This window comes from Camelus dromedarius, chromosome 27 (genome assembly GCF_036321535.1).
Source record: "Camelus dromedarius isolate mCamDro1 chromosome 27, mCamDro1.pat, whole genome shotgun sequence".
Classification (NCBI taxonomy): Eukaryota; Metazoa; Chordata; class Mammalia; order Artiodactyla; family Camelidae; genus Camelus; species Camelus dromedarius.
The window spans coordinates 1,860,130-1,883,843 of NC_087462.1; the positions used below are offsets into that span (position 1 = coordinate 1,860,130).

Consider the following 23,714-nt stretch of genomic DNA (forward strand, 5'->3'; position numbering starts at 1 on the left):
CAGTGCGCGTCGTTCCCCGCAGGCCGTGGCGCTCGTGCGCACCTGCCCCGCGGGGCCCTGGGTGTCTGGTCTCTGTCGCTCTCAGCTGCCCGGGCCACGGGTAGGACGGTGCGAGAGCCTGGAGCGGCGCGGAGATGGTGAGTGCGCGGGGCCGGGGCCTGAGACCGAGAGGGGCTGGCTGGAACCGGTCGGAACCGGCTGAAAGCGGTCGCGGGGTGGGGTCCCGGCTTGTGGGTCCGGCGTCTCAGGACTGCCTGCGTGACCCAGGTGGGCACAGCTGCCCTCCGCCGGGGGGGCCGGGGATATTAGTCCCTGGTCGGCTCCTCCTGGCGGCAGCCTGGGGGAGGGGGGCCCCGGAGACCTGCTTAGGGGCCCTGTGCTGGGAGGGGCTCCCGGTAGGGCCTCTGTCCTTTGTGACCCCAACCCCAGTTCTCATCCCCTGGAGGACTCTCGTCAGCTGACCGACTCCGGTATTGAAGGGAAAAGACAGAAATGATTCCTGTCCCCTGAGTTCTCCCGGAGAAGGGGGAAAAACTAACCCAAAGGTCAAGGAAAGGCCACCCATGAGGTGGGGGCAGTACCCAAGGTCCCGCAAGAAGAATGCATCGGCAACACAGCGGGGACACAGCCGGCGTCCTTTGTTCTGGGAGCCCTTCAGTGAGCAGTGGCGGTGGGCGCCCCGCGTGGCAGCGTGGCTGCTCTTGGCCCTTGAGTCCTCTGTGCCTGTTCCGATTCAGCGCTGCCCCTCCCTGGGCTTGTCGCCTTGGAAAGATGTATTCAGTTACTGGAACCTCAGATTTTCAGCAATTGTAAAATACATTTAATTAATACAGCAGGAAGCATAAAATAAAATATTTTCAAAGGGGTGAATTTCAGGAAGAAATAAAAGAAAAAAAGAAAATGTCTTACATCCCATTTGTTAAACATTCTTTTTCATCTCCAGTTTGTAGTAAGTATCTCAGGTCTGTTCTTTAGAGTGGTAACAAGTGGAATTCCAAGGCTTAGCCTCCCAAGTCCTCCTGAGGAAAAGAATGTCCGGGAAGCAGAAGACACCCCCCCCTTCCTGTGCGGCTGCGGAGAAGCGAATACCCATAGCACAGTGGTGAAATTGGCGCATTTTAAAGATCCCCCCAAATACCAGTTATTTAACTTGTGACAACAATAATGCTGTTGTTTCTTACGGTCGACAAGGCACTTTGTTTAAATCTGCAATAAGTTGATTACTGCCCATGGATGAGGTGGGAATGCAAGCTGCTTCCTCAGATACCAGTTTGTTCTGTGCCCTGTATTGAAGCCTCTGTCGTTTCTGCCGGGCTTGGAGTGGCTGCCCTGTCCTGAATCGGGTCTCCCCGTGGACACAGGCCTGTGTCGGGCTCCGTGCCTTTCCAGACCCAGCTGTCCCTGCTCTGCCAAGCCCGTCGTGTTGGGAGTGCTACTGCTTTAAAGTCCTTGCTCCCGCCTGGCTCTTCAGAATATTTTGGCTGTTTTTGGACATTTGTTCTTATTAGGTTTGCAAAGTATTTTACAAAGACTCGAGGCCTGTCTTGGGAGGGTGGGGAATTGATGTCTTGGTAACACTGAGTTATTTTAAAGAATATGTGCCATCTTTTCATTTATTTCATTTTGCTTTGTTATTATCCTGAATGTTTAAAAAATTTTCTAGTAGGTTCTTTGTATAGCCTTAATTAAACCAATTTTTGTAAGAGTTAAATTAGGTTTTTACCATGGTATCTGTTATATTTTTAAAGTGAACTTTCTTTTTTTTTTTTAAAACATTTTGATAGTTTTTTTTTTGGCGGGTGGGGGAGGTAATTAGGTTTATTTATTTATTAATTTTAATGGGGGTACCGGGGATTGAACCTAGGACCTTGTGCATGCTAGGCACGTACTCTACCACTGAGCTATACCCTCCCCACCTAAAGTGAACTTTCCAACTTTCTAACTGCTGCCATTGATTAGAAAGATAATGGCATTTATTTTATTTACTTATTTTTTTATTGAAGTACAGTCAGTTGACAATGTTGTGTCAGTTTCTGGTGTACAGCGTGATGTTTCAGTCATACATGTACATATGTATATTCCTTTTCAGATTGTTTTTCATTATAGGTTACTGCAGGATGTTGAATGTACTTCCGTGTGCCATATGGTAGAAACTTGTTGTTTATCTATTTTATATATACTAGTTAGTATTTGCAAGTCTGGAAATCCCAGTTTATGCCTTCCCACCCCCTTTCACCCCTGGTAACCATAAGTTTGTTTTCTATGTCTTGAGTCTGTTTCTGTTTTGTAAATGAGTTCATTTGTGTCTCTCTCTTTTTTTTTTTTTTTAGATTCCACATATTAGTGATATCATATATTTGTCTTTCTCTGTCTGACTTACTTCACTTAGTGTGATAATCTCTAGGTCTGTCCATGTTGCTGCAAATGGCATTATTTTATTCTTTTTTATGGCTGAGTAGTATTCCATGGTATATATATCACATCTTCTTTATCCAGTCATCTGTCTATGGACATTTAGGTTGTTTCCATGTCTTGGCTGTTGTAAATAGTGCTGTTGTGACATTTATTTTTATATTGAGTTTTTAGTCTGAGATCTTGTTCAAAATCTTACTCTGTGATTATCTTTCTGTTCTGTTGGTGTTCTCTATGTACAGTCGTTCAAGTTAGGTATTAGCACAAGTGTTTTTTTTCCTAGTATAATGTTGCCTAAGAGTGAGGTCAACAGGCGTACTTCACTTCTGCCTAATTGTCTTGGAGAAAACAGAACTTCATACCGTTTATATGTTCTTTGTTCTTTTTTGAACATGATCTTATTGACTTTCCTTCATCGGGTCACGCACATTACCATCTACCACTGGGGAGTGGTAAGCGTGTTTGTGAATGATCGTTGAGTATTACAAAATGGTTTCCGGCAGCCCTTAAGGTGACTGCAGGTAGATCACGTGAATTGATTTTAGAATTTTCTGTTGCGTAAGATAACGTCAGTGCAGGAATGTGCACGAGACGTATGTACTGTTGACAGAAATACTTTAAAAAGTCCTCTGTGAGTTGAAACTCAGCCCTAAATGTGGAACAGGCTTTCCCGCCAGACTTGAAGTGCACGCCAGTGACCGGCCCCGCCCCCCTCTGCACCTGTGACCGACGCGCTGCGTTACGTGAAGCTGTGCATAGTTATGTGTAATCATGCATGTGTGTATTTTTACGTATCAGTTTGTAGCCTTATCTCGAATGGTTATTTTACTTTTGTTCTCCTCTGCAGCCGCTGCTTCACATATACGTGTATCGATGTCAGTGTCTACATGCACACACGCACGGGAGGGTCTCTCCTTCCCTCTCCTTCCCTCTCTCTCTGTGTCTCTCTCCTCTCTGTGTGTGTATATCTCCCTCCACACCCCCTTGCTCTGCCACATTTTCCTCAAGTACTTATATTTGATTTGCTTATTTACTGATTATTTTCCTCCAAAAGAATTTAAGAGCCACATTGTTCAGAATTTTGGCTTTTTTTTTTAGTTCTGTAGCCCTGGTGCCCTCATGTCCTAGGACCTCTGTAACTATAACCTGAATACACTTTACTGAATGACAAAGCCAGACGTAAGGTCTTCAAACAAAGCAGTCTTGCATGAGAGCTAGGGCTTTACCAGGAGAAGGAGTGGAAATGTGAGGGCGCAGCAGGGTGTTTCTGTGGACTGCTCGCCACGCGCCCAGCACACGTCTGGCTCTTGTCCACATCCCACTGGGAAGTGACAGTCCCGATGGTGGAGCAGCTGTAAGGGGTGCCTGAGAGAAGGGCCAGGTTCCCAGTTGAGCAGTATTACTAATTCACTGTTCTGAGTTTCCTCTGCCGGGAGCTAGTGTTAATGATGTCTGCTTTATGGAGTTAGAATGTATGGGCTAGTGTGTAGAAGGCTCTGTGTATGTCTTTCTCGGGTAGTGGGTGCTTGAATCCCATTAACCATCAAGGTCTTAGAAAGCCTTCAAGTTCTGTATTCTCTGCACGTGGCGTCCCCCCATATGCTGTCTTACCTGGCCTCAGGAGGCAGCTCCCGCACGGCCCAGCCTGGCCAGTGGGTTGAAGCTGGCCTGAAGTTTCTTCCTGGGATATGACAATGACCTGGTGGGATGCCCACCGAGCAGGACAACCCCAGAGGGCACACGGGGTCCCCTGGAAGGGCAGAGCCACTGGTCGGCAGGGCAGCTCGGGCAGGACTGCCCCGGATGGGCAGCCTTCCCAGGACCCTGGGGCGCAGACCGAATCAGCCAGGCTGGCTTCATTTCTGTTACCCAGGACACGTGTCCACACCTGTCAGTGGTGTGGACATCCTTGGAGGCTGTCTGCGAGGAAAGAACAGCTCTGCGGTTCATCCATGGCCTGATCCCCAGTGGTCCCCTTGCAGACCTGGCCCTTCCTCCATGGTGATTGTGATGATCTGGCGGGTGGGCAGCCTCTGAGGTTTTCCTGGTCAGGGCCGCAAGGAGCAGTGCTCCAGATGGGCAGTGTCTCCCGAGGCAGGTCCTGTCCCTGGTGGGGGCGGGTGCTGTCGGGTCTGAGCTTGCAGCCACGTCCAGGGGACTGGGACCTGTGAATAGGGTCCCACACCGCGCAGCCCAGGCCCTGCGGGCTGGACGGCTATGCTCCCAGCGCAGGGAGCCTGGAGGCTCCCTAAGCCCTTCCTTTCTGGTGCGTCTGCCGCAGAGCCCACTGACCCCTGCCAGGCGGGCCGCGCCCCCAGGGCAGTGGCAGTGGGTTTTCATAAGAGCTCTTTAGCAAAGTGCAGCTGCCACCTGAATTCCGTAAGTGTGTCTCTCCTCAGAGATCACCTGTTTTTTCATTTTCTTTCTTTTTTTTTTGAACCTCCAATAGGTAAAAGTCATAGTTTAAAAAAAATCATGTATGGAGACTCCAGCCTGTGTCTAGCGCTGCGTTTCAATCCCAGCCGGGGTGCCAGCTGCAGACAGCTGGGACGTAGGGCTCGCTTTGCCTCTGCGCAGGCTGGGGCACCTCTCCGGCATTTATAACATTGTGTTTGTGTCCGTTTTCATCATACAAGCGGGTGCGGTAGCCACACACACAAAACCATTTTAAGTGAAAAAAGCCAGCAAGCAAACAAAAAACCAAGCCCTTCTTTTCTCCTGGAATCAGACCCTGTGTGGGTTTCCAAGGGCTGCTGTAAATTACCACCGTGAGGGAGGCCTCGAAGTGCGTCCTGTCACCATCCTGGAGGCTGGACATGTGAAACCAAGGAGTTGGTGGGATGCGGCGCCCTCGGCACCCTCCGGGGCTCTAGGCTCGTTTCCTGTCTCTTACCGCCTCTGGAGGCCCCAGCGAGCCTGACAGATGTCCGTCTGTACGTTGCCACCTTCCTGTGTCTCTGCCGTCACGGCATTTCCCTCTTCTTTTAATAACACTAGCCACTGGATGAGGGCCCACCCTGATGACCTCGTCTTAACTTGGTTATTTCTGCAAAGACCCTATTTCTAAATAAGCTCACATTTACAGGTGCCGGGGTTAGGCATTCAGCATGTTTCTGGGGAGAGGGGACAGTTCAGCCCATAACAGTCCCCACGTAGTAACAGGGATGGCGTGACCGCTGCCCAGGAAGGTCCTGGCTGGCACGTGCGGTGGGCCCAGCAGCCCAGCAGCCGGGGGCAGGGGGAGAGGAAGGCCAGGGTGTCCCCTGCCCCTTCCCTTCGGTTTGTCCTACTTTTTGCTTCAGCTCCAGGATCCGATGTAACTTTTTTTTCTCCCAATACAGTTCCATCTTGTCATGCGATTTCTTGCCCATTTGGGGAAGCTGGGGGCCGTTCTCCTGCTCTAGAGGGGAGAGCAAAATGCAGACACCAGTGTCACCAGTGCTGGGCTTTGACTCCCATCTCACGTGGCCGGCGTGGCTAGCAGTGGCGGGTGCGCCATGAGCCAGCCCTCCCGGAGTGGGGCTCTGCCTTCCTCTCCATCAGCTTTCCCAGCTACCGGCAGCTCGGGGACCCCAGCGCCACCTGAGCAGCACAGCTGCCTTCACCCTCCCACTTTGACACAGGGCTTTTGCCATGTTTTAGTAAGTCAGGGTTGTTCTAGCAAATCCCACTCCTCATGTGTTGGGTGTCCCTGAGACCCCCCCCAGGCCTGCTAGTAGGACTCACGTGACTCAGCCTATAGTTGTCCTCACACCTGACTGGTCACAGCGAAAGGACACACAGCAAAGCCAGCTAGGGGAAGGACACAGGAGAGCGCCAGCGGTAACCAGGTGCCCGCTTCTAAGAGTCCTTTCCCAGTGGGGTCGCACAGGCCGCCCCGACGTCCGCAGCAGTGAGCTGTGATTGTGTGAAACGCCGCCCACCGGGGAGGCTCACCGGCGACTCGGTGCCCGGATGTTTACTTTTTGACAGCTGGTCACATGCACGTCCTCTGCCTGCCAGGTACCCGAAGCCCAGACTCCCAGCACAAAAGCAGGTGTTCAGCGTTAACCCTGTTGTCTGCACAATCAGTTTAGAGACAGTGAGTCATCATTAGGGTGGTGTGGAACCTTCCAAATTCAGGTTCCTCGACCCCAGGCAAAGCCAACCTCGCCAGCAGTCATTGCTAAGAATAAAATTAACGCTTACAGTGTTAGCTCCTTTCCTGCACCCGCGGTCGGGGAACTTTGTTAGAGGAGACTACAGATAACTGCTCAGAGCAGCTCAGCCTGACTCGGGGAGCTGCCAGCAGAGGTGTTCCTGGCGGGTTCCTGCTCTGTTGAATGGGTACCATGTTCTGGCCTCAGTTGCATGAGGGTGTTTCCTTTCCCGTGCTCATGCCTGTGTGTCGTGGATGGACGGCTTAAGGGAGGCGTGCAGCTCGCTGGTCCCTGTGCCTAGGGCCGGGCCTGACGTGCTCACGCGCCCGCGGGGAGGGGCTTGGGCGCGGGAGAGTGGGGACTGCCGCCGCCTCGGTGCTCTGGGTGTGTCGCTGGCTCTGGGAATTTGAGGCGACGGAGTGTTCCCTTTGCAGGAAGTGCTAAATTCTTTTATGTATGTTAGAAGCAAGGATAAATTCACTGTCAGGTTTTTTTTTTTTTTCAAAATTTTAAATTAAAAAAAATGTTTTGGCAGGGGAGATAGGTTTATTTAATTTGTTAATGGAGGTGCTGGGGATTGAACCCAGGACCTGGTACATGCTAGGCATGTGCTCTGCCACTGAGCTACACCCTCCCCCCATCAGATGTTTTTGATGTTAAAGTCCTTTGTAAAATAACAGTAACAATAATAATAATACCACTTTTATTCTCAAAAATGTCCTGGCTTGAACCATATGACACGGTCACCCTAGCTCTGACTTGATAATGTGATTATTCCTTCCCCCCAAATTGTTCAGATTAATATATTCTAAAAGACAAATGGATTTATTCAGATACCGGGGAAAAAATAAAGTCCTTTGCAGAGTAGGACTCTTATCCCCGAGGCCAGCGGGAGTAGTCTCATGGCTGCGGTAGAAGGGCTGTTCTGGCAGCAGGTGGCGCGTGTGTGAACTCAGGGCTGGTGGCAGTAGCACTGGACTCAGGAGGGTGGGGAACTTATGGAGGTCCAAGTCCTCGTGTCCTTTTCCTCTTTCCTGAGCTCTCACTTCTTAATAGAGTCCCATCTTCATGAAAATCTGTGGAGAAAAAAGAGTAGAAAGTGAGCTGGTGGTAACTATTATACAAAAAAGTTAAAATTCATCCTTCTAAAGAAACCTTTTTGCTCTGCTGGTGGGACTGTCCTTGTAGCCTGGGGATCTTTAAGACAACGTGGCTTGCTGGCCCTTGCAGCACCCTGGGTCCCCCAGGCCCATTGGCCTCTTGTGTTTGGTGAGGAGGGTAGAAAGACAAGTTCCCAGTCTTCCAGTGTGTTTTTACTCCTTAGAGCCTCATCCAGGTTGACCTTGGGCTTCATGTGCCTGTGGACAGTGTGCCAGAGGAAGGAGCTGAGGTCGCTTGTGTCATGAGGGCTGATGGGTCTTAAAATGCAAATCCTGTTTCATCTGTATAGCTTCTTCCTTTCCCCAGCGTGGTCTGAACGCTTTGGTGAGAGAAGAGTGAGACTTAGTGGTCATGGTGACAGTGCTGAGCCGAGCTCAGTGTGTTAGTGCTGTTACACCTGTGAGGACATGTGGACACAGTAAGAGGTGTGATGACCGGGTCACAGAGTGGATGTCGGGTGACCACAGAATCTCGTTTGAACTTCCTGTGACTGAAGTCCAGAAGTCCCACGCTGTGCGTCTCACCTGTGCTCCTGCACCTGTACTGGATGTTTCAGGACTCGGTGGTCTTTGAGGATGTGGCCGTGGACTTCACTGTGGAGGAGTGGGCTCTGCTGGATTCTGCTCAGAAGGAGCTGTACAGAGATGTGATGCTGGAAAACTTCAGAAACCTGGCCTCAGTGGGTAAGAATGATGTCGTTACTTCACTGAGTCACTTAGAGACGAGCATTTCTGGCACATCACTTGTTCCAGGACTGGGAACGTGGAAAGGGAAGACGTTAACTGGTAAGACGGACACGGTCACAGCCAGCACAGAGCTGGACTCTGATAGTTTCTCCCCATGAGGGTGAGAATCTATGTATCAGCTGAGTTTTTCTTGCCGTAAAGAAATCTCCTGTTGGATCACTAGTGGGTCTAGGTTTCATGGGGCCCTAGGTACCCAGTGAGGTCTGTTTTTGAGCCTTTGAGAATTTTACTGTGTTGATTAAAGTGCTTCCCATTTTGACCCCTCGTGCTTGTTAGTGATGAAGTCTTGACGCAGCTGAACTCCTCAGTGTGCGTTGGCTAACAGGTGCCTTCTGTCTTGTTCCCTTTTTGCTTTCAGATGATGACACTCAATTTAAGGCCAATGGGTCAGTTTCTCAGCAGGGTATTTGTGGGAATAAGATACCCAAGGAACAGAAAATATCAAAGTTCACTGGAAGTGATTCCTGGGCCTCCGTCGTAGGAAGAATTTGGGAAGCACTTAGCCTTGGAGATCAGCATACAGACCAGGGGAGACATCCGAGGTGAGTTGCACTCAGGAGAGAAGGCAGTCTTCCAGGAGAGAATCTCAGTGTGTCGTGAACTTTAAAGAGCAGACAGACAAAACTCACAGGAGCTGAGAGCAGGTTTGTTTATTCATAGAGATTTTCCTAAAGATTTTTTTCCTTAACTGTGACATTGATGTTGAATGTCAGGAACAGTTGAAACCGATCAGGAGGAAAGCCTGTGTTTAAGAAACGCCGTGTTCGTAATAGTTGTGGTTGAGCCCCTGCCGTGGCATTCAGTTCATTCTGCTTTAAAAGAAGTCAGGTTGAGAAGTCCATAGAAATTCGTGAAGATGGAGTCCTGGTATTTACTAATAAATCATTATCAATCAAACCACTGATAACATGCTTCTCATTTTTAACAGAAACCCTGTGGTGGAGGGACTCTGTGAAAGTGCTGACCAGCGTGGGGAAGGCCTCAGTCAGCAAACTGCGGTCAGACGGTATGAATGCAGGGCAGGCGGGAACGTCTTAGCGTGCCGCTCATCCCTCAAGAGTCATGGCGCTGTTCGCACTGGACACAAGGCGTATCAGTGTCAGGACTGCGGGCAGGCCTACCGCTGTCGTTCACACCTAAGGACACACTTGAGAACCCACAATGGAGAGAGACCCTATGCCTGTAACCTGTGTGGAAAAACCTTTCCACGAACCTCTTCCCTCAACCGGCACACGAGGACTCACACCGCGGAGAAGACCTGTGAGTGTCAGCAGTGTGGGAAGGCCTTCATCGACTTTTCCAGTCTCACGAGTCACGTGAGAACTCACACTGGAGAGAAGCCCTATAAATGTAAGGACTGCGGGAAGGCCTTCAGCTATTCCTCGACCTTCCGACGACACATGATCACACACACGGGGGAGAAGCCCTACAAGTGCACAGAGTGTGGGGACGCCTTCAGCTATTCCTCGACCTTCCGACGACACATGATCTCACACACGGGGGAGACACCACACAAGTGCATGGAGTGTGGGGAGGCCTTCAGCTACTTCTCAGCTTTCCGAAGGCACGTGATCACACACACTGGAGAGAAGCCCTATGAATGCAAACAGTGTGGGAAAACCTTCATTTATCTCCAGTCCTTCCGAAGGCATGAGAGGATTCACACTGGAGAGAAGCCCTACGAATGCAAGCAGTGCGGGAAAAGCTTCATTTACCCCCAGTCGTTCCGGAGACACGAAAGGACGCACGGTGGGGAAAAGCCCTATGAGTGTGCCCAGTGTGGGAAGGCGTTCAGCCACCCCTCCTCCTTCCGGGGCCACACGAGAGTGCACACCGGAGAGAAGCCTTACGCATGCATCCAGTGTGGGAAAACTTTCAACTGGCCCATATCCTTACGAAAACATATGAGGACACACACCAGAGAGAAGCCCTACGCATGTAAGCAGTGTGGGAAGGCCTTCAGTTTGCCTGCTTGCTTTCGTGAGCATGTGAGGATGCGTCCTGGAGACGAGCCGTACGAATGCAAGCTGTGTGGGAAGGCCTTCTCCTGCCACGTCTCCTTACAGAAGCACATGCGGAGGCACACCGCGGAGAAGCTTTACCAGTGCAGACAGTGCGCGAAAGCTTTCAGTTGGCCCGAACTTCTGCAGCAGCACGTGAGGACACACACGGCTGAGAAACCTTACGAATGTAAGGAATGTGGAAAAGTCTTCAAGTGGCCGTCATCTCTGCCGATACATATGAGGATGCACACCGGGGAGAAGCCTTATGAGTGTAAGCAGTGCGGGAAGGCCTTCAGTTGTTCCTCATCCTTAAGAAGACATGCGAGAATACACACTGCAGAGGCACGCTACCTCCGTCACGTGGGAAGTCCTCCTGGGAGTGAACCGACGCACGGTGCTTCAGAGAATTCCTGTCAGGAGAGAAACCTAAGTAAAGCTGTAAATCTGGTGTTGCCTTTATGAGTACCTCATCCTTAAAGTGGACCCACAGAGAGTGTATTTCCAGTTCTTTTGCAAATGAACATTCAGATGAAAATAAATTGTCAAAGTCCTCAGCTCTAGTACATTTTGCAGGTAGTGTTTTTTTCTCATGGTTTAGGAAATCTAGTTTGTTGGAATCATGGGTGACTGGAAGTGTATTTTCAATATGTGAGTAGTTTAAATACCTTAGTTGTTTAAATTGCTCTCTGAGGGGTTATTGGAATAGTGACACTGTGGTACTTGGGAATTTCTTACTGGCATGGTGTGGCGGCTGCTGGATAATCGCCCGTGGTGTTGAGAGTCTTTATTTAGGCCCGAGGAGGCTTGTTCTAGTTTTCTTATAGTCGGCAGGAATGTGTAATTACGCAGAGTTGCGTGTGAATTGTTACTTTGATCGCTTCCCCTCTGTGCTGCCCTTGCTTGTGGTTGGGAATTGAACAACAGGTTTTCACTTGAGACCCTTGTGATGTGACCACGAGACAGAGTTTGGGACTGTGTCGTGTCGGCATGGATAATGTTGGGATCTGCACTTCCCAGAACCCCTTCCCACGATCCTGCGTCTGACTTCACTGGCAGCCTGTCGGCATGAGACTTGGAAGGGCGGGTGTGAAGCCATTCCCAAGCTTCTGGAGTCACAGTAAAGTATCGTGGAGAGAAGCACAGGGGTTTCCTGGGCGCCAGCTTTCAGCCCATCTGATCATTGGCTCTTTTAAGAGTATCATGAAAAGAAGTGCCAACGACTTGATTTCTGTTTTTCTCAGAGCTGCAGGCTCCCGTAAGTATCTCCGGGAGCTCCATGTGAAGGGTGTGCTCATGTGGTCAGGCACTCACAACGTGGGTTTTCCCACAAACTCGCGCGTGTCCTGCAGCCTCGTTAGTGATCTCCGGTGCTGTGAGCCCACTCCTCTAGACGCTAACGTGCTTTGTAAGTCTAACTTGTACAGCAAACTCCTTTTTCTCCGAACTTTCAGTGGCTCTCTGATCCTGATTCTGCCACGAGAGCTACACTGTTGCAGCAAAACAAAGTGACACACGGGACTTTGTTAGCCCATCATGCTTTGTGACGTGCTGACTCAGTCCTTCTACGCGAGAAACTCCTTCCTCATAGGTCGGGGAGACGTCTGTTACTCAGAACTGAATGCAGCTCCTTGATAGGTGTTTGATTGTCATGTTTGATTCTGACTCATTGCAGTGCGTTTTCTTTGCAAGCAGGATCTTTGCTTCTTAGAAACACCTTGCGTACTGTGTTTTCAAGTCACTTGTATACTGTTAGCTCCTTGGGGCTGCTGGAATGAAGCGCCGCAACGGGGCGGCTTCGGACAACAGGAATCTTTGTCCCGCGGTCCGGGAAGCAGAAGCCCCAGGCCAGGCAGAAGCCCCAGGCCAGGCCGAAGCCCCAGGTCAGGCCGAAGCCCCAGGCCAGGCCGAAGCCCCAGGTCAGGCCGAAGCCCCAGGTCAGGCAGAAGCCCCAGGTCAGGCCGAAGCCCCAGGCCAGGCAGAAGCCCCAGGTCAGGCCGAAGCCCCAGGTCAGGCCGAAGCCCCAGGTCAGGCCGCTGGCAGGGCTGCGCTTCTCTGCAGGCCCTGGGGAGGGGGCGTTCCCGCGCCGCCCACGTCTGCTAGTTCGCTGGCTTGAAGGAAGCGATGCTGGTCTTCACACAGCCTTCTGCCCGTGTGTCTGGCTCCTCACGCGTGGCTCTTCTTATAAGGACGCCATACAGAGTGGCTTAGGGCCCATCCTATGCCAGTATGACCTCCTCTTAGCCCATTACACCTGCAACACCCTATTATCAAGTAAGTCGTGTTCTGCAATACTGGGCCTTCAACGTGTGGATTTGGGGGAACACAATTCGACCCATAAGACTCATAAATGTTACTCTCTTTTTCACTTACTGAGAATATTTTTAAATATTCCCGTTGCAGTTATGGATTTCAACCAATTCTGTTAAATTTAAGCATTATACATTCTGAGTCAACATTACCTGGTCTATACACGTTAAGGTATTTTTTATCATGTAAACTTTATTTTTTATTGTTACATACTTCAACATTTGTCACTAATGGATTGCTTATTGTTAACAGTAAAAACTGAAGTAATGGTTTTGTCAATGCTCTTCAGCCAAAACCCACTGGGCCCACACTGGTTTGATCAAAGAAAATTGGGTGTATTGAGTTAAAGCAATTTGAATGAACACACAGTGGGGCTATCAGTCAGAGGTTGTTTAAAAGAATACACTTTTGGATCAGGTTTATGTTTGGTGAGTTTAGAAGGCATAAATGAGCTATGTTAAAACTGACTGGTAAGCAAAAGCAGTCAGTCATACTACCAAGAAGAGGGGAACGGTTAATCATTTTTGTGGTTGGGAGGTGAGCTCCAGAACATGAAGTATCAACTTGAGTATGGTATAGTAGAAAAGAAGCTGTATTTGACATTATCAAACAGGAAAAAATTTAATATTTTATGGGAAGGAAGGAAGGGTGAAGCTTTTTGTTGTAATGATCCACAAAGCTCCAAGAGCCCACTTTACTTTTCACAGGTATCATTTCCACCCTTGTGGACTTCCAGCACTAGCCAGGGAAGGAAAAAAGTGTAGCAGTGTAACACCTTAGTGTTGTAATAAAGACAGACAATATCTAAGATACATAATTCTACAATTTTTTCCATGCTAACTTAGTCCTTCGTAGCAGTGTCAGGTTTGGAAAAATTTTATATTTGCTTAATTTTTATTGGGAACTGTTGGAAATTTTGAACACTGGAGGGCAAGTGTAATTTCTGAGAACTCATGGCACTTACACTTAGTGAATTGTACTGCATGCGTATTATAAATAATAGAAAAAACAATAAAACCTTCGTTTGCTAAGGGAAATTTTAAACTCCTGAGTCTTGAGTCCACCCACCCCCCACCCTAATTTAGGATTCTTAAGAAGTGTTCAGGGACTTGGGAATGGGGGAGAAGAACTTGGGGCCAAAAATTCCATTTTGGCAAATTCAGTCTGAAGTTAGGAAACACCCACAAGGGCCACGTCTTCCCTCACCTCGCATAGTAGGAGAGAAGTGAAAGGGCTCCTGGAATCTTTGAGTTTATGCCAGGTCCCTCCAGTTAGATATCTGGGAATGCTGTGGTCTGGAACAGAAAGGCGCTCCTACATTTCTCCAAGAGCCCCTGCCTGGGGGCATCAGCGTCATGTCTTTCCAGGGCCTGTCTGGAGGCCATCCCCCTTTAAAGTTGCATCAGTCAGGGTCCTGTGACTTTCTGCTGGGCGACGTCATGAGGGTTCCACACTCCTGCTCGTGGAACGTCGTGGCAGCCCCCCCGGGGGGCTGAGAGGTGACAGAAACAGCAGGGGCAGGACCTGCGACAAGGGGACACAGGTCATTGTCAGAGCACCCTGACCTCCTCATGCACATCAAGGCGCACGTCAGTCTCAAACCCTCCAGCGTCGCCACAAAGGGACGTCCTGCCATGGCCCGCCCGTCGGCGCGCACGCACAAACACCGACTCCATCATCACCACCTGAGGATGTCGGATGGCAGGTGCTCCAGTCTGGCTGGAGGCCTCACCTGGGTTTCCGCATCCTCACCACGGCTCCTCCGGGTCTCTGGGGCCGCCACGCCGCAGCGCATGCGCACTCCCACCACGCCTGCGCGCCACGGTCTCAGCCCCTACGGCTTGTGGGAACTGGAGATCCTCAGAGAGAGGCGCGGTGGACGCCGGGATCCCCGCCCGCAGACTCCTCCCGGCATGCAACGCAATCGCCTGTTTAAAAAGGCTGCTGGAGACTCCTCGGAGCGCATTCTTCGCAGAAGTGCGCAGGTGCGCCTGGGCGGGGCGACTCGGAGGCGGCCCCGGGGAAGAGGGAAGACCTCCTCAGCGCGTCAACTTGCAAGAGGCTTCTCTGTGGCCTTTAGAGGTGTGGCCTGAGCTCCTGAAGCACCGAACCTCGGAGCCTCGGGGAGGACCCTGGGGCCGCCCAGGACGGGTGGAGTCGGGTCTGCAGGCACGTGAGGCCAACAGAGAGGGCTGCGAAGGGGACCACAATGCAGGGCACGTGGCTGCCCTTGGACGAGACAGACCGCATTGCCGCCTGCATTGAGTTTCCAGTTGGAACGCAAAGTGAGAAAAGGTAAAAGCAGTGATGAGTGTATTGCTGGAAGAATCCTAAGCAGCATGGGGTTGGGGGCTGGAACATCATGTCCCCAGCCATGTCGGGCCCCGGACATTGCTCCCACAGATTACGGTCTTGTGGTTCTTAGGGAGAGAGAGACTTTCTGCGCTGTGCAGGTTCAGGAAGTGTGAAGTCCCTGTTCCAGGAGAAGAGGCAACAAGTCAGATCAACAGCATATCTGATGTTGGTTAGTTCTGACGGGTGCTGGGCGTCGGGGGATGGGGGAGTCGCAGAGGGCCTAGGCTATGTATCTCTGGGAGTGTGTTCATTTCTCTGGAGACCTCACCTTTGCCAGTGTGAGTTTGTGTGTGTGTATCTGAGTGTGTCCACATGCACGTCCCAGTGACAGTTTGTGTGATTTGGTCTGTCCGTCACGCCACCACGTGTGTGTATGTCTGGGAGAGTTCAGGTATTTGAATGGTGGTTCCTGTGTCCAGATGTCCATCTATCTGTCTAATCTCTCTGAAGAGAGAAAGTGTCACAGTTATTTGCAGAGGTTTTTTCTGAGCTCCAGTATTTCAGACTTTACTCCTTGTAACAGCGTGGCTCACACTGGCAGTAATTCGGACGTCTCTAGAATTTCAAAGATGCAGAGCTTTACTCCAGTTTTCCATACCAGCAGTGGTCGCACCAGATGCTCTTGAATGATGATTGTCAGATAAGTAAATATTTTAGATTGTATTAATTGTTAAAGTAAAAGAACAGATGACACCAAAACAGCTCTCCAAACTATATATAATGTGGTGTGGTTGCCACAGTGCCATCTTGTTGGTTTTTCTGTAGGATACCAAAAAGAAGCTATGTGGCAAGACTGTAAACACAATTTACATTTCAGTTTGAATTTATTCAGTCTTTGAAAAAGTCTTTTAACTTTGTATCATTTCAGCAACACTTTGTTTCCAGATATTTCAAATTCATATCATCTTATTTGCATAAAATAAGGAAACGCAAGCACCCACTAACCATTCCTGCATGGACTTTCTTGATCCTTTGTCAGTCTTAAGAATTCTCTTCTTCCTCTGCCCTACCAGCGCATATTGTTTCTACTTAATACATGGCATGTTTTGTCTGACATTAACTTGTGAATTGTGCAAAATTTGTAATTTATTATAACTGTAAATAACTTACTCAGATTTTTGCTTATGACATGTCACAAGAAACATCTGTTTTCATGCCCACAGGTCTGATGGTTGGCTTGGGTAGGTTATTAAAAGTGGTGGGTCTTCAAGTCTATTCTAGTTGGTGAACTGGCTCTGATTCAAGTATGTCCATTCTGGGGCTGAAGCTGGATTGGATAGCAGCCACCTTGGGGAAGATTCCTCATGACAGATCCCTTGAGGAATAGAGGAATGCCAAATGCACAAACACATTTCAGGGTTTCTCCCATAACATTTGCTCACATAGCATTGACTTAAGCAAGTCATATGACTCAAAATCAAGGGGAGAAATAGTTACATTCTTGCTACCATGAGGACATAGCTAGATTGTTTCACAGGGGGTTGAAAAATTTGAACCAATAATGCAATTTGTCACACCATCTGAATACCCTTTCAGGAAAGAGACTGCATTATGCAGCATAATCATACAGAATGTACCAAAAATTCGTTTCATAATAGTTCTCCCTTGTGTGTTTTTAATACTTTGAGAAACTTCAAACTTTGTAAATGTAGAATGATTTAAGAAAACCACATATGCCAATTATCTGCCTTCAACAATTTTCCGTCACTTCTTCTCTACAACATGCAGCTCCCTCTGGATAATTTTGAGCAGTTCTCAGCATATTTCATCCTTGGAGATTTTGGGATATATATCTGTATTTAACCATAATGCCATTATCACACCTAACAATGATCAGTTATCCCTTAATGTAGTCAAATATATAGGTGGTAGTGGTCAATTTCCCTGATGGTCTACATAATTTAAAAAATTTTGCAGTTGGATTGCTGGCATTGGATCCAATAAGATCCATAATTTTAATTTATTATCTCCTTTATATTTAAGCTATAGTCCCACATTTTCTTTGCAGTGTAATTGTTGAATGTAATAAGTCACACAGAAATTTAATACAGTGGGTTTTCTAACTGCATCTCCCCGCTGTTATTTAGCAGATAATTGGAATTCAGAGCTAGAGGTGTGACTAGGTCCAGATCTGATACTTTGATGAGAACAATTCAGCGATCGTGTGTTTCCAGGTGGAAGTATATACATAAGTTGCATACATGAGACAAAGATGGTGTCTGTATACTGTTTAGTTGCTCATTACAGACTAAAGGCTCAAAAGCCCCCTGGTGCTAAACTCAGGTTTTTGCACGTCCATTTGTTTTAAACAGAGTCCCAATTTTAACTGTTAAGAGCCTGCTTGCTTACCATGCCCTGTGAAGCGGCACCCAAGAGCTGCTGGCCATAAATAAGGTGATCCATGTAGCTGTTAACAGACGCAGGCAGCTGCTGCCCTTGGAGTGCTCTGACCCAAAGGCTTCCCAGAGCACCACCACTTTTCTGGTCCCCTGTGAAGCCCCTTGTGTGGGTGTTCCCTTGCATTCCTCTTCCGGGTGGTGGCTCCCTTTCCTTTGCCTCTGGACTGTCTCATGCTAGGAGGGACTTGCCCACATGCACAGCTGTCAAAACACTGCCGGAACAGAGCTCCGGTGTGCGCCTGCCGCCTGTACTCACGTCTTTCCTGGATCAGCTGCAGACTCCCCCAAAGGTGATTTATCCTTTTGTGATATAAGCTGGTCTTGGTGACCATTACCTGGAACATTTAAAACTCTTGTGAAAAAGAGGGCATGTGTTTCCAGAAGGTGGGGCAGACCACGGAACTGGGTGGCTTCAATTAATTCTCTCCGTTTTGGAGGCTAGATGCACGAAATCAATGTGTCAGCTCCCACTGACACTGGCTAGAATCCTTACTTGGCCTGAGGTTTGTGGGTTACCGTTAAAATGCAAGGACTTTTGAATGGGCTTCTAGAATGGGTTCTGGGCTGGGAGTGGCCAGTACCTTAAAGAGGTTCAGAAAGTCCCATCAGGTGAAGAGCACGGTCTCCAGGCTAGAAGGGCGTCTTCTGAGTCCTGATCCTGTCTCTACCACTTGCTAGCTTTGCGATCTGTAAGCCCTAGTTAACTCACGAAGGAGATAAACGTGCCTACAATGTAGTTTGGAGGATTATCTCGATTTGTGTTAACTGAACTAATACAAGGGAAACAAAACAGTGCCGGATAGAAACATACTGAAGCATTTGCATAGTCAGAAAGCAGAATCAGCCCTTCACAACTGGGATCTACTGGAGTGGCATTCACTCCTCGGCCGTGACCTGCTGAACAGAAACCGTTTCACACAACACTGTCATCAAACAAGGACACTGGGTGATGTGTTATGGAGTAAGGCACCAGCGAGAGTTCTCCGACAAAAAAAAAAAAAGTATCTTATGTTGCAAACAGAAGTTGTAATAGTTGACCACATATTAAGTTTATGGTTCAGAGACTGCATTCAGCTGTGAATAACAGAAAACACAGTTTGTTCCATCTGTCTGCAAGTTACCGCTTTTCCATACAGAGCTGTGGAAACAGAACAGGGCAAATGCAGCCACTCAACGCTGCAGCCGGGGAAATCGCAGCTGCAGGTCTCAGGGAGGCATCGGGACACAGGGCCACCAGGCACTGCAGGCAGACGGTCACTGCGCAGGTCAGACCTAACACAGATATGGTAAGAGCTGGAGAGAAGAGTGTCAGAGAAGGTCACCACCAGCCACGAGGGCAGAAACCAGTGGTGCAGAGGGACGTGTGGGAGCTTGCCAGAGAAATCCACACTGTAGCTTAATTAGAAATCAAACTAACATCCCAACAATTACCTGTTTTTAAATAAACTTCAAAAGACCTATGGGTCCAAAAGACTTCATAATGTACATAACTTTTGTATAAGCAATTTGATGAAAAAAACTATACACCAAAGGTCTGCAATTTGGCAGACAGGGTATGTAGCGAGTAGAATGGTGCCCACCGTCCCCCACCAAAGACACTTCCGCTCAGAACCTGTGATATGACCTTATTTGGAAAAAGGGTCTTTGGAAATGTAATAAGGATCTTGAGACGAGATCATCCTGGACTAGAGTGCGCCTGAACCCAAAGACAAGTCTCCTTCTAAGAGAAAAGGATGAAACATTTGGAGGAGGAGGTGATGTTAAAATGAAGACAGAAACTGGAATCATTCGCCTACAAGCCGAGAACACCAGGGATTACTGGCAGCCACTAGAAGTTTGTAGGGCGCATAGATCAGATTCCCCCTCAGAACCTTCCCAAGGAGCTGACCGTAAAGACACCTTGACTTCCAACTTCTAGCACCCAGAGCTGGGAGAGAATCCTTCTGTTTCTTTAAGCTGCCACCTCTGCGGCCACCTGTTAGGCAGCCCTGGAAAAGTAATACTTTAAGGAGTATCTCCCCATAGATGTTATTCTCTGAAAGAACTGGAGACAATGTGACAGGGACCTACTTCCAGAATAAGGCACTGATAAAGCCAACAGAACATCCAGGCTCTCTGTAAAAAAGTCTCCAGGGGTAGGCAGTTTGCTGTGCACAGTAATGTGAGCTGCGCGGAGGCCTTCCACCACTGCTTGCTGGCCTGGAGCTCCATCCCGGGTGCGCCGGCATGTGCTTACGGGTACAGGGCTACAGAGGGCTCTCCCACGCCGCTGCCATTCTGTTTCTCCCCAGTGTGAATTCCCTCATGTCCCTGCAAGGACGAAAGCCTACTGAAGGCTTTACCACGTTCCTCGCGCGCACAAGGTCTCTCTCTGCTGTGAGTCCTCAAATGTCCCTGAGAAGACGATGACCAGCTGGACGCCTTCCCACACTGCTGACACACGCAGGGCTTCTCTCCAGTGTGGACTCACACGTGTGTTCTGAAGTGTGAAGGGCTGCTGAAGGCCTTCCCACATGCGTTACATGCGTACGGCTTCTCGCCAGTGTGAGTTCGCAGATGCCCCTTAAAGGACGAAGGAGAACTGAAAGCTTCTCCACAGTGTCTACATTCGTAAGGCTTTTCTCCCGAGTGTGTCCTCAGGTGGATCCTGAGGTCTGAGGGCCAGCTGTAGGCTTTCTCTCCAGTGTGCATCCTTGCGTGGATGAGCAGGTAAAAAGAATGGAGGAAGGCTTTTCCACACTCCTTACATTCACAGGCTCTCTCTGCACCGTGAACCTTCACGTGTTTTCTAAGAGAAGAGGGAGAAGAGAAGGCTTTTCCACATTCTTTACACACGTAGGGTTTTTCCTCAGTGTGAGCTCTTACGTGTGCCCTGAAGGATGAGGAACAACTAAAAGTTCTCCCACATTCCTCACATCAATAGGGCTTTAGTCCACGCTGAGGCAATGCTGTGGGAGCCTTTAGTGAGGAAGAACCCACAGTGGCTTTTTCAGATGAAGAAGCCATGATTTTGGCAAGCTTGCTGTAGCCGTAGGACTTCGCCCCCGCAGGAAGCCTCTCCTGCACAGTAAGCCTGGCAGTCCGGTCGGCTTCTCCACGCGCACCACCGTCACGATTTTCTGAGGGCCTCTCCACCACATGCCGTCTGTTAAAAACAGGTTAACAGGGATAGATTCGTGAATGATTCGGCATAGCTTTTCATGATTAATATGATTACATTTTTACCATTTTCAGTGAACGTGTATGTTTCTTGCCCTGAAAGAACTGTTTCAAAGTGATAAAAGCTGAATGCTCTGACAGAGGGCTTGACGCCGGGTACCACTTTCAGTGTTTTCCTATATGGGATTTTGTTTCCTGATAATTGCTTACAGCTGACCTAAGCCTCAAACAGTCCACAAACATCTGTGTCACTTTTACAAACCTGTCCTGTGAAGCTCTGTGACTGGAAGGCCTGGCACGTGTCTGCACACACAGACACACGTGCACAGTGATGTCTCAGCTCTCTCTCCTGAGACCTGCTTCCTCCAATGTGTGTCACTCACCGCAGACATGGTCCCTGGTTCCTGCGCTGACCTCTGGTGCTATGGCATCCCCAGTTTTCTCCTAAAATGAAGAATCAGCAGTCATTTCTTCTGGAACTATATTCTGTTCACTTCATACTTCTTCCCCCAACATCCACTGTAGAGGATCTGACCAATTTTAATTTGAGTGCCGTAGTATCAAAAACAGTAACAAATTTACTCTCTTTGGAGAGAACCGGTGGGAGGAGGGCAAGAAAAAAGGTAGGAAACATGCACATTTCAAGAGTGATCCAAAAGATAAACAAGTTATACAGAGAAAATGCACTTTTGAGCAGAACAGGAGTTGCAGGAGTTTTGGCGACTTGGGGACTTGGACAATAATACGGGTAAGAGGCCACAGTGGTGGGCAGTTTCCTGGAAACACTAGCACGAGGATTGAGACTTCTGGTGACGTAAGGGCCCTACTGTCAGGAGGCAACCCAGGAAAGAACTGGGCCAGAGGCACCTGCCCAGATGCTAACTTTAGAAGAGGGAATACGGAAGGTCTGTCAGCGTGGACAAGGACATTCGTGAGGGTGGATGAAAAGCTAAAAAAAGGAGGCCAAGGAGTCTGTGAAATTCAAGCAAGGAGAGTAACAGGCGTTCGGGCTCAGTAAGAAGTCAGTCCTCTCTCTAAGGAATGTTTCCAGATGGAAGGCTCCCCCACCAGGGCTGCTCCTCTTAAGAAACAGTTACAGCCCTCACAGAGGCTTGAAACATCGCATGAGAGAGTAGCAGGTCTCATACATACACAAGAAAGCTGTCCCACGGTGGGCTCCACAGTAACGCGACCCTGTCTGCCTTCCTCAGCAGTAGGTTCCCACCGTTCAGCCCAAGTCCTGAAACCCGCTCAGCAGCTTGGGGATACTTGCGCTCTGCAGAGGACGTGAAGGATCGGTGCCCCTCACCTATGGAGGCCAGGTTCCTGAAGGTCTCCAGCATGACATCTCTGTAGAGGCTCCTCTGAGCCACATCAAGCAAAGCCCACTCCTCTGGGCTGAAGGCCACAGCCACATCCTCCAAGACCACTGAGTCCTGAAACACCCAGCAAGTTCTGGCTTAACACAGTACCATTCTCCACGCGCGCGCAGGAGGAAGGCGGGCTGATGGCACCGGGGAACCGGGACTCAGTTCAGAGCAAGTTCCCACACGGGCCTGTGGTCTCCCACCAACCCCAGCGCTCTGTCACCACGTCTCTCCCCTCGGTCAGCGCCAGCTTCCTCAGGGCCGCCAGCCTGCACCTTAGATTCGTCAGCATCTCTGGTGAACTATTCTCTCTAAGTGTGACTGTGGCCACTTCCATTCATCTCCTCCATCTGAAGGGTCCAGAACAGTCCACACATTGGAGAAAATTAAAAAAATATTATACAAACAAAACAATTATTTTGGTTTTGAAAACATCAATTCCTTTTCATGAAAAAAATTTTTGTCCCCTCCTTCACGGCCCACTACAGGCCTCAGCACGGTATGAAGAAGCCAAGGTCAGACGTGGATGAGCTTGTGACGGATGAAAACACAGTGAAGGTCTGGGAGTACTTCCTGCTTTTCCCTCAACAACAATTTGATTCTCAAGAGGCCTGGTTATGTCCCACCTTCAACCCAGGCCCTGAGATGGATAAGTTTCCTTGAAAAACTCCAATCCATCATGAACCGGAAAGTCCACCTGGTGGGACAAGAATATTCTTTATGAGAATCATTAATACTCACTTGTGTGTCTCCTGTCCTTGTGTAAAACAGCAGCCTTTCGTTTCCGGACACGCTCTGCAGGGGACAGGCAGTGCGTGGACAAGTGGGAGCCCAGGCGAGACAAAGGGCGCCTGAGACCTCAGCCCTCAGCACGGCGCCTTTACGCGGGGCCCACGTGCAGAGTTACCAGTGATCACACTTACGGGGGACGTCACACAGGGGACAGCTCTTCCTCTACACACAGACTGACATCACGAGATGCCAGGACAGCCTTGCCTCCCCCAGGAAAGAGTGCCCTGGTCCTTCCTGCCTGTGAAGAGGCAGTTAGGGGCCCCAGTGTGGAAGTGAATTAACTGAAGCCCAGAAGGGTTTGGCTGTGAATCTGCCCAGATCATAAAACGGATAAAGGGACCGGCCGGGCAGCACCTTCCTCCAAAGGACATCTGCTCGCACTGAAATCCCAGAGGCGCCGACCTCTACACCAGCCCCCTGGGGGCTCCAGACAACAGTCAGTCCCGCGCCCCTGGGCAGGCTGGCAGGCACGACTGCCCAACCCCTGAGTGTGGAATCCAGTGGCTCCCAGGGTCCCCCACAAACCTGGCTTTTGAGAAAGTGAATCGAATCATTCCATCAGCTTCTACACACAGAGGCGCGAACACAGGCTGCCCCACTGCAATGCGGGTGCTGCGCTTTGCCCGCAGATCAAACAGCTGTAGAACTAGAATGCTCCGGGCTGGGGACACTCTCGTGAGGCTGTAAGTCAAGTCAGCTGCTCCGGCACCCCTAATTACTCCTGTACACTGGTATCTAGCCCTGTCTCAGAACAAACTGTTACCCACAGATAGGGTTCAGCTAACTCTTCCACTGCTGTGTGTCAGGTGCCATTTCAAAGCCCTCACGGCACCTGACAGCCTCACAACTATGCCAATAACAAAACGCACTATTT

At 49.4% G+C, this 23,714-nt stretch overlaps 1 protein-coding gene and 1 long non-coding RNA gene across 3 annotated transcripts; one reads left to right on the forward strand and one right to left on the reverse strand.

Annotated features, from left to right (window-relative positions):
• Nucleotides 1-13,812, forward strand: ZNF555 (zinc finger protein 555). Of its 2 annotated transcripts, XM_010999879.3 has the most exons (4): nucleotides 1-137; nucleotides 8,269-8,395; nucleotides 8,817-9,000; nucleotides 9,387-13,812. In XM_010999879.3, exons 1-4 carry the CDS (start codon nucleotides 135-137, stop codon nucleotides 10,921-10,923), a joined length of 1,851 nt encoding a protein of 616 aa, XP_010998181.2. In that variant the 5' UTR covers nucleotides 1-134; the 3' UTR covers nucleotides 10,924-13,812. The 2 variants fall into 2 exon arrangements, with proteins under 2 accessions (XP_010998181.2, XP_064335756.1); XM_064479686.1 differs by lacking the exon at nucleotides 1-137 and having other exon boundaries at nucleotides 7,620-8,395.
• Nucleotides 7,055-21,921, reverse strand: LOC105106049 (uncharacterized). The gene is made up of 4 exons (XR_010378057.1): nucleotides 21,834-21,921; nucleotides 20,944-21,125; nucleotides 13,975-20,667; nucleotides 7,055-7,627 (listed from the first exon to the last, which is right to left on the reverse strand). It is a non-coding gene; the product is annotated as an uncharacterized LOC105106049 (long non-coding RNA).
• Between the last annotated feature and the right edge of the window lie 1,793 nt (nucleotides 21,922-23,714).